The following is a 9587-nucleotide window of genomic DNA, read 5'->3' on the forward strand; positions in this document are numbered from 1 at the left end:
TGTGATTTTCGCATATTGTAATTTGAGCCAATTTACTGTTTCCTATAAATAAAATAAGATGTACAACTTTAACAATGATCTATTTATCTAGTATTAAGTACACAAATAACCCGCACATAAAAGAGAGAAGCTTACGACGACATTTCGGTCCGACTTGGACCATTTACAAAGTCACACTAACCAGAAGAGGAGCAGGACGGTTATATACAGGCAGGAAGAGGTGGTGGTGGTAGTAGTAGTAGTACAAGAATGGTATATAATACCGACAAGATGAAATTAAGACACATGCGCAACACCCGGGCATCCCTATCGTAGACGGGTGTTGCGCATGTTTTAATTTCATCTTGTCGGTATTATATACCATTCTTGTACTACTACTACTACTACCACCACCTCTTCCTGCCTATATATAGCCGTCCTGCTCCTCTTCTGATTACATTCCTCTCACCGTCTATTCTTCGCACTGTCCCCACTTGCCCCTCGCCCCTCGTGGGTCCTTACCTGTGAGTCCTTGATTGATTGATTGATTCTGATTACCATTTGGACACAGCTCCATCGACCAACGATCTCGCCTCTCTAATTACCCCGTGTTGAGTGTGACTTTTCCCAGAGTGGTGGTTACTAGACCTTCGTCTTCACCTTCAGGATTGGTGCATCGGCGGCTGCCTACCCAAGGGCAGGAAGCCTCCCTCTGCACTCCTGTTGCTGTCTGAAGCCTCCACGCTCCAGACTGTACGTGTAGTCTACACGCTATACAGCCATTGTTGCATCTCCTCGCCATTGGCTGAAGTCTCCACGCCTCAGCCTGTATGTGAAGTCTGCACGCCATACAGCTAGTGTCGGCTCTCCTCATCGCTCACAGACAGAGTTGCTCTCTTCACCGAGTGGTGGTTACTGGACCTTCGTCTTCGCCATCAGGATTGGTGCGTCGGTGGCTGCCAACCCAAGGGCAGGAAGCCCCCCCTCTGCACTCCTGTTGTCTGAAGTCTCCACGCCTCAGCCTGTACGTGTGGCCTGCACGCCATACAGCCAGTGTTGAGTGTTGAGTGAGCTACTCAAGTCCCAATATGACTCAGTTTTTAGCAAGCCGCTAACCAGACTGAGAGTCGAAGATCAAAATGAATTTTTTATGAGAGAGCCACAAAATTTGATTAACACAAGCCTATCCGATGTTATCCTGACGCCAAATGACTTCGAACAGGCGATAAATGACATGCCCATGCACTCTGCCCCAGGGCCAGACTCATGGAACTCTGTGTTCATCAAGAACTGCAAGAAGCCCCTATCACGAGCCTTTTCCATCCTATGGAGAGGGAGCATGGACACGGGGGTCGTCCCTCAGTTACTAAAAACAACAGACATAGCCCCACTCCACAAAGGGGGCAGTAAAGCAACAGCAAAGAACTACAGACCAATAGCACTAACATCCCATATCATAAAAAATCTTTGAAAGGGTCCTAAGAAGCAAGATCACCACCCATCTAGAAACCCATCAGTTACACAACCCAGGGCAACATGGGTTTAGAACAGGTCGCTCCTGTCTGTCTCAACTACTGGATCACTACGACAAGGTCCTAAATGCACTAGAAGACAAAAAGAATGCAGATGTAATATATACAGACTTTGCAAAAGCCTTCGACAAGTGTGACCATGGCGTAATAGCGCACAAAATGCGCGCTAAAGGAATAACAGGAAAAGTCGGTCGATGGATCTATAATTTCCTCACTAACAGAACACAGAGAGTAGTCGTCAACAGAGTAAAGTCCGAGGCAGCTACGGTGAAAAGCTCTGTTCCACAAGGCACAGTACTAGCTCCCATCTTGTTCCTCATCCTCATATCCGACATAGACAAGGATGTCAGCCACAGCACCGTGTCTTCCTTTGCAGATGACACCCGAATCTGCATGACAGTGTCTTCCATTGCAGACACTGCAAGGCTCCAGGCGGACATCAACCAAATCTTTCAGTGGGCTGCAGAAAACAATATGAAGTTCAACGATGAGAAATTTCAATTACTCAGATATGGTAAACATGAGGAAATTAAATCTTCATCAGAGTACAAAACAAATTCTGGCCACAAAATAGAGCGAAACACCAACGTCAAAGACCTGGGAGTGATCATGTCGGAGGATCTCACCTTCAAGGACCATAACATTGTATCAATCGCATCTGCTAGGAAAATGACAGGATGGATAATGAGAACCTTCAAAACTAGGGAGGCCAAGCCCATGATGACACTCTTCAGGTCACTTGTTCTATCTAGGCTGGAATATTGCTGCACTCTAACAGCACCTTTCAAGGCAGGTGAAATTGCCGACCTAGAAAATGTACAGAGAACTTTCACGGCGCGCATAACGGAGATAAAACACCTCAATTACTGGGAGCGCTTGAGGTTTCTAAACCTGTATTCCCTGGAACGCAGGAGGGAGAGATACATGATTATATACACCTGGAAAATCCTAGAGGGACTAGTACCGAACTTGCACACGAAAATCACTCACTACGAAAGCAAAAGACTTGGCAGACGATGCACCATCCCCCCAATGAAAAGCAGGGGTGTCACTAGCACGTTAAGAGACCATACAATAAGTGTCAGGGGCCCGAGACTGTTCAACTGCCTCCCAGCACACATAAGGGGGATTACCAACAGACCCCTGGCAGTCTTCAAGCTGGCACTGGACAAGCACCTAAAGTCAGTTCCTGATCAGCCGGGCTGTGGCTCGTACGTTGGTTTGCGTGCAGCCAGCAGCAACAGCCTGGTTGATCAGGCGCTGATCCACCAGGAGGCCTGGTCACGGACCGGGCCGCGGGGGCGTTGACCCCCGAAACTCTCTCCAGGTAAACTCCAGGTCTCTCCTCACCGTTCAGGGCATTCAGTGTTCCATCAAGCTACAGCTCACCTCCTCAGTGTCCTGTGCCTCCAGAAACGGACTCACAAGAAACTTTAAAGTTATAGCCAGGCAAGTACGTGTGTCTACTTCACACGTACTTGCCTAGCCAATTATTCTCACAGATTTGGCCGCCACATCTAATTTACGATGCCTTCAATGCCTTCCACTTCCTTCCCCCTTACCACTCCTCTACTGCCAACACCTGCCTCTACTCTTGTCTACTCCTGCCTCTAAGGCCTACCCTGCCTCTACCTCTTCCAAACCCAATTCTTTCTCGCTTAACCTCAAATACTCTAAATCTGATCATGCCACTATCTGTCCTGGAAATTTACTGTACCAGATCACTGGCGCTCCTCAGCTGAAAGTCTTTAAAACCAACTCAGGATTCAAACTACTTCTTGACAGACATTCTTACGAAATGTACACCTCAACCGAGACCAGACAAAAACTTCTCAACGCAGGCTTCACTATTATTTGGACTCCTGAGCACCGCGCCAAATGCACAGTGATCGCAAAACAAAACACGTAGACTCTTCTCTCCTGACCGCCTATGACACAGACAAAGAAGACTTAATCAAAGACATTAGTACTAAGAACAAAGTCTCTGTTGACGATATTTACAGACCTGAAAACTCTACCATCCTCAAAATACGCTGTTCAACTCCTTCTGACGCCTCTACACTCTTCAATCAAGGAATCCTTGCCAAGAACATCCGCATTCCTCCAAACATCCTCTTCACTCCAAACTTTCACCCCATTACACAATGTCTGAAATGCTACAAATTCGGCCACGACAAAATCTCATGCACTTCCACACAAACCTGCTCCAGATGTTCAGCAACTGACCACTTCTGGAACACTTGCAACCTCCCCCGTAAATGTTCTAACTGCGGCGGATCACACACTGCAGTTGCAAATTCCTGCCCTACTAGAAAAGACATTCTCTCCACCCTCAGAGCAAGCCAACCTCCCTCCCTCCCCAACCCCTTCCCTGAACCTAACCCCCCCCTACCATACCTTCCACCGCTACCCCCAATGCCTGGGTTACTCCACGCACTTGGTCTACCTCTCCTACTCTACACACTTCAAACATCAACACACAGACTACAATCACTTCTCCTTCTACACCTAAACCCACACTAGACTACAAAACTAACTGCCAACTCGCCACTGCTGCCCACTCTGCGATGGTAATCTCTCAAGCTTACCAATCAGACTACTCACATGTCCTTAACCTAATCTTGTCTGCTAACAATCTTCCCTCTTTAATTATCCCTCCTTCCTGCTTCTCTTCTAAGCCCCCTACAACCTCTACCTCCTCCCTCTCTCCCACCCCCCCACTTCCTACACCCACCAGCTCTCCTCCTCCCCTACCCCTCTTCACTACTTCCACCCCTCCCACCAACACCCCTACTGATGCTGCTATGACCCCCCCTCCCCCTACCTCCTTACCCACTTCCTCATCCCCAACCAAAGCTTCCACTTCCTCTGCATCTACCTTCGCCCACTCCACCACAACCAAAACTTCATCCAGGTCCAACTCCACCTCCTCCAGACAAAATCCACTCAAACCTAAACCTGCCCCAACTTCTGACAGACAGACAAAAGAACATAAAAACAGATCCATCTCTTCCTCCCCCTCCAGGAAACTGGTCCGTAACACCTACAAACTCACATCAACTGATGGCACCACCATTACGGGCTTTAATCAAAACTCCTCCCCCGACATTAACTTTGCTATGACAAAACCATTAAATCATGTTTAAAGTGATTCAGTTCAACGTACATTCTTTACAATTAGACACCTACTGGCTGAGCTCCTTGAAGCAGAGACCAGATATTGTTTTGCTAAACAGTACCTGCCTCAAAGCCCCTCAATGTATCTGCCATTATGGTTATACTGCACTACAGTCCCCCTATGATCCCCACGATGGGGTTGCCATCCTTGTCAAATCCAACAAAAAACACAAATCTCTCCCAATCCCTTTTATTCACTAACACTGTCTTGCAGTCAGAATACACACCCACCTTGGCCCCTTTATCTTTTTCACCACCTATGCTCGCCCAAACACTATTCTCAACATACACGACCTTTCCTTAGTCTTCAACTACACCAACATACCTACTAGCTGACATGAATGCCAAACACACCGCCTTTCATCACACCAGTAACAACCAACTTGGTCACCAATTGCTCAACTTCACAAGCCATAAACACCTAATTCATCTCAGCCCAGACTTCAATACCTTCTACAACCACACGGGCCAAGGCAAACCAGACGTCATTCTGGCAAACCGAGCCAGCTCTCTATTTCAACACTACATGTGAAAATTTGCGTGGACTGCCTCCAAGTGAGTCGCCTACCCTGACAAACTCTGTTGACACCAAGCTCTGAGGTGGGTACCTCAGCCTCACAAGTGGCTTATAGGACAGATTTTCACAAATGATTGATGTTGCAAGAAACTCGCCTGCATGCACGTATAAAGGACTAACTTACTTGGTGTTGCAGCATATATCCTGATCTTCAACTTCCCTAAGCTTAGCCTTAGCCCCTTTGGACTTCCCCTCAGAAACCACGTGCAACCGGGAGCCTTAATTCCTGCAATATTCAATCGTTATTAGTGACCTGCCTGCACCTCAGAAATTCCTATATCCAAGAGGGTGTGTATCCCCTAGTATAACTATGCAGACACGGACACTAGCTTCCAGACTGACGAGAGACACTGGTACTTACTGGGCATGCACTGCCAGCTGCAACACAGGCCCACAGATCAACTCACTCACAATCTCCCCAGACACTGGCCAGAAATCTACGAGATAAAGTGGAGGTCTTGTCTTACTGTATGGGCCTGACAGAGGTCATCCATGGTACATCGAGGTGCCTCTACCAGATTTCCCCAGGTCTCAAATGTGAAGACACGTAGGGGGCGCCATCTGCTGATCACAGCACGTCTTGTCCAGTTGGTGTCTGTCTTGAGAAGGATGCTATTGTGTCTTTGAGACCCGCGCCTCGTCATTCAAGCTAGGGCTGCCAGTTCTCCCTAGCTAACTTAACCTAGTGTTTGCCTACACTATCGGCCTATTACTACCTATGTTAAGGTCTTAGGTCTACATTATTATTATCTACAGTTGCCTCAATGATCCTAATATTAGTGTACTACCAGTAAAACTACCTACTCCTTCCCTGAAGGGTAAATCTATAACTTAAATAGTGCTTATCAACCATGCCAACTCGGGGAGAATGCTTTTTGTTTGGGTGGGTTTAAGGGCCACCCAGCTCAGCCGTTCCATTACGGCTATGCTGGGACCCCTTCGTACGCCATATCTGTCCTGTGGAACTTTAGGGACCAAATAAATTTCCACATCCTCCCGCCGGCGAAGGTAGGCGCTAAGTCTAAATCAAGTTCACCTTCTGGAGGCGCCCACGGCGGACCCTGGACATGAGTGCCATCTGGCCACTCTCGTCGAGCAGACTCCGGTCTAACTTCAACCGTCCAGTTTCCCCTGGGTGGACCTCTGGGGGTGTAAACTTGTTGGTTCCGGTGGTCTTAGCACCCTTTCCTTTAACTTTAACGTCTTTCGTATGTCTAGCCTTGACTGAGTGGCTCCATACTTTCCCACCCAGTAGCCCACATGCCTTGATAGCCTTTCCTCCCACTGTTACGAGGTGGCCCGGTGGCCTGGTGGCTAAAGCTCCCGCTTCACACACGGAGGGCCCGGGTTCGATTCCCGGTGGGTGGAAACATTTCGACACGTTTCCTTACACCTGTTGTCCTGTTCACCTAGCAGCAAATAAGTACCTGGGTGTTAGTCGACTGGTGTGGGTCGCATCCTGGGGGACAAGATTAAGGACCCCAATGGAAATAAGTTAGACAGTCCTCGATGACGCACTGACTTTCTTGGGTTATCCTGGGTGGCTAACCCTCCGGGGTTAAAAATCCGAACGAAATCTTATCTTACCCTAGATTTAATGGCAATCTATCTCCCTCTTTATGTACCCTGTAAAAGTGTTTTCCCAAGGTGGCCTAGTGTTCGTCACTACCTACCTGGTTCAGCTTCCCTGGCGGTTCATTCAGTTTGGTAACAGAGCTACAGATGTACCTCATAACATAACAATAAACGGATCACCTATCACAAAGCTAACAGAGGGAAAATTCCTAGGAATCCACCTCGATAATAGACTCAAATTTCATACACATATACAACAAATTTCTAAGAAAATTTCCAAGACTGTAGGCATACTATCGAAGATACGGTACTATGTTCCACAGTCAGCCCTCCTGGCCCTTTATCACTCTCTTATTTACCCCTATCTCACCTATGGAATTTGTGCATGAGGCTCAACAACAATTAACCATCTCAGACCACTAATTACCCAACAAAAGGCTGCAGTTAGAATGATAACAAATTCTCACTACAGGCAACACACTCCACCAATATTCAAAACACTCAACCTACTCACCATACAAAACATCCATACTTATTATTGCACCTATTACATACATAGAACACTTAACTCTGATATTAACCCTCCCCTCAAACATCTCCTTGCCAACCTCAACAGAACACATGACCATAACACAAGGCACAGATCACTCTTTGATGTTCCTCGTGTCCATCTCACGCTATGCAAAAACTCAATGCACATAAAAGGCCCTAAAATCTGGAATTCATTACCTGTAAATATAAAAGAAACACTACCTGTTTATAAATTCAAGTCTCTTCTCAAAGATCACTTACTCACTCAAAACCAAATAAATACTGAATAACTGAACCTTATAAATTGTATATCCTATATGTTACTCACAATTATATCACACAAATGTTAAACCTAGGACCCAATCTAACTTTATTATTTTTTTAAATACACTACCTAACAGAATACTCCATTCGACTGAATGTACAACAATGCAAGCAACCATATGACCTGTCTTTGTAATACTCATTTGTGCTTTATAGTTGTCTGTTTACAATAATGTTTTATCACTGATTTCATCATTGCTTAGTTAATTTTAAGCCAGCCCGTAATGCTATGCATATAAGTGGCTTTGGCATGCTGCTCTTACCTGTATTTTTTGTACCTCTGTATGTATGCTTAAATTACTAAATAAATAAATAAATAAATAAATAAATAAATAAATAAATAAATAAATAAATACTGGTATTCATTATCACTACTCCCCCAGCTATCATGGGGACAGCTTCTCTATCTGGCGTGGCAGGGAATTCAGGTGGAATCCTGCCGCCTATGATGTATCCTACTGGGGATCTGTATAAACCAATTCCTTCCTTAAACGTCCGTCGTGTAGACAGGAAGTCATCTATATGATTGGCTCCCACCAGGATACCTACATTTCTGACTGTGTCAGTGGTAATTCCCTGGTCTGCCAGCTTCACGTCAAGGTCTTTCAATCGCTTAGCTGCTGCAGCAAGACCTCCCGCTGTAATTGCCCTGGGTAATGTCTCTACCACCAAGGCTGTAATGTCTCTGCGATGTCCACCTAATTTGACTGTGACATCCACCACATCATAAGATTTGGGTGGGACCTGACTTATAGCCCCTCCCAACATCATACTAACTTTCTTTGTGGCCTTCAACTTTAATTTAGCCACCAACTTCTTTGTTATCAAGGATACTTGTGCTCCTGGGTCAAAGAATAATCGGGTTGTTTCGGACCTGTGCCCACTCACAACCTTCGCCATGACTGTAGGTAGGGCAGCACCTCCGTGATTCTCACTCGGATTAGAGACTTCACTCGCACTAATCACGCTAGCTACCATTTCAGGCTCGGACTCACTTTCTATCTCTACCTGAGAGATATCCCTACTAGCTTGGGGTTCCCTTAAATTATTGGGACATAGTGCAGTATGGTGCTTACCTTTGCAACAGACTCGACACTCACTGAGCTGGGTGCCACAGTCTCTCGCAAAGTGTTCCCCACAACACTTGAAGCAGGGTCTCAACTCCCTTAGTCTCTGTTGCCTACTGTTCAGTGTTATATACTCCGAGCAACTCGTGCTAGCATGTTCGCCTTCGCAGAACACGCATATTCTGGCATGAGTGCCTCTGAGGTACTGAAAGAAATATCCTTATTGGGGTCAATATGCTTAGGCTAGCCCATTCAAACCCCTGCACAGAAGCCCTCCAAACTTTCCTCAGCACTGGTGAACACCCTTCCAGATGGATCGAAAAAACTGGAACCGACCTCCGCATGAACCAGCTACATGATCTATATCAAGTTGGACAACAGAGACATTTCCCTGCTCCATGGGATATTACCCCATTCCAAACTACCATTCCTCCATTTCCCCCCAAAACTCTTCTTAAATCACAACCAAAGCTTCGTCTTGAAGCCAAACATGATGCCTTAAGCTGTATTGATAACTTAGTCACACAGAACAATCTTTCACAAATTATTTACGTCGATGGTTCTGTTCACCAGTCCACTGGTGCAGCTGGTAGTGCCGCTGTTGTCACACAGAGTGATGGCTCTCATAAAGAAATTGGAGCACGCATCAATAACTGGGCCTCTACCCTTCAAACAGAACTGTTTGCCATACTTCTTGCACTCAAATGTGTCCATGTATCTAAGGTTGACACTTTAATTGTAACTGATTCTCTGTCATCCATAAATGCTCTCAACTCATTAAGTATAAATTGTGGCATGCTTGTGTCAGAAGCCAGACATAGATAT

At 46.1% G+C, this 9587-nt stretch overlaps 1 protein-coding gene across 3 annotated transcripts in view; it reads right to left on the minus strand.

The window, feature by feature from the left end:
• Window positions 1-9587, minus strand: part of LOC128693201 (uncharacterized) — a 102252-nt gene that overhangs the window by 49613 nt on the left and 43052 nt on the right. The window contains exon 1 of one of the 3 annotated variants that reach the window (XM_070089298.1): window positions 502-717. The exons of the other annotated variants lie outside the window; for them this stretch is intronic. Within the exon in view, the coding sequence (XP_069945399.1) occupies window positions 502-556 (55 nt within the window). The 5' untranslated portion in view covers window positions 557-717. Of the gene's footprint in view, window positions 1-501; window positions 718-9587 lie in introns of those variants that run through there. 3 annotated transcript variants of the gene reach the window in all.

Source organism: Cherax quadricarinatus, chromosome 28, assembly GCF_038502225.1.
Source record: "Cherax quadricarinatus isolate ZL_2023a chromosome 28, ASM3850222v1, whole genome shotgun sequence".
NCBI classification, from domain to species: Eukaryota; Metazoa; Arthropoda; class Malacostraca; order Decapoda; family Parastacidae; genus Cherax; species Cherax quadricarinatus.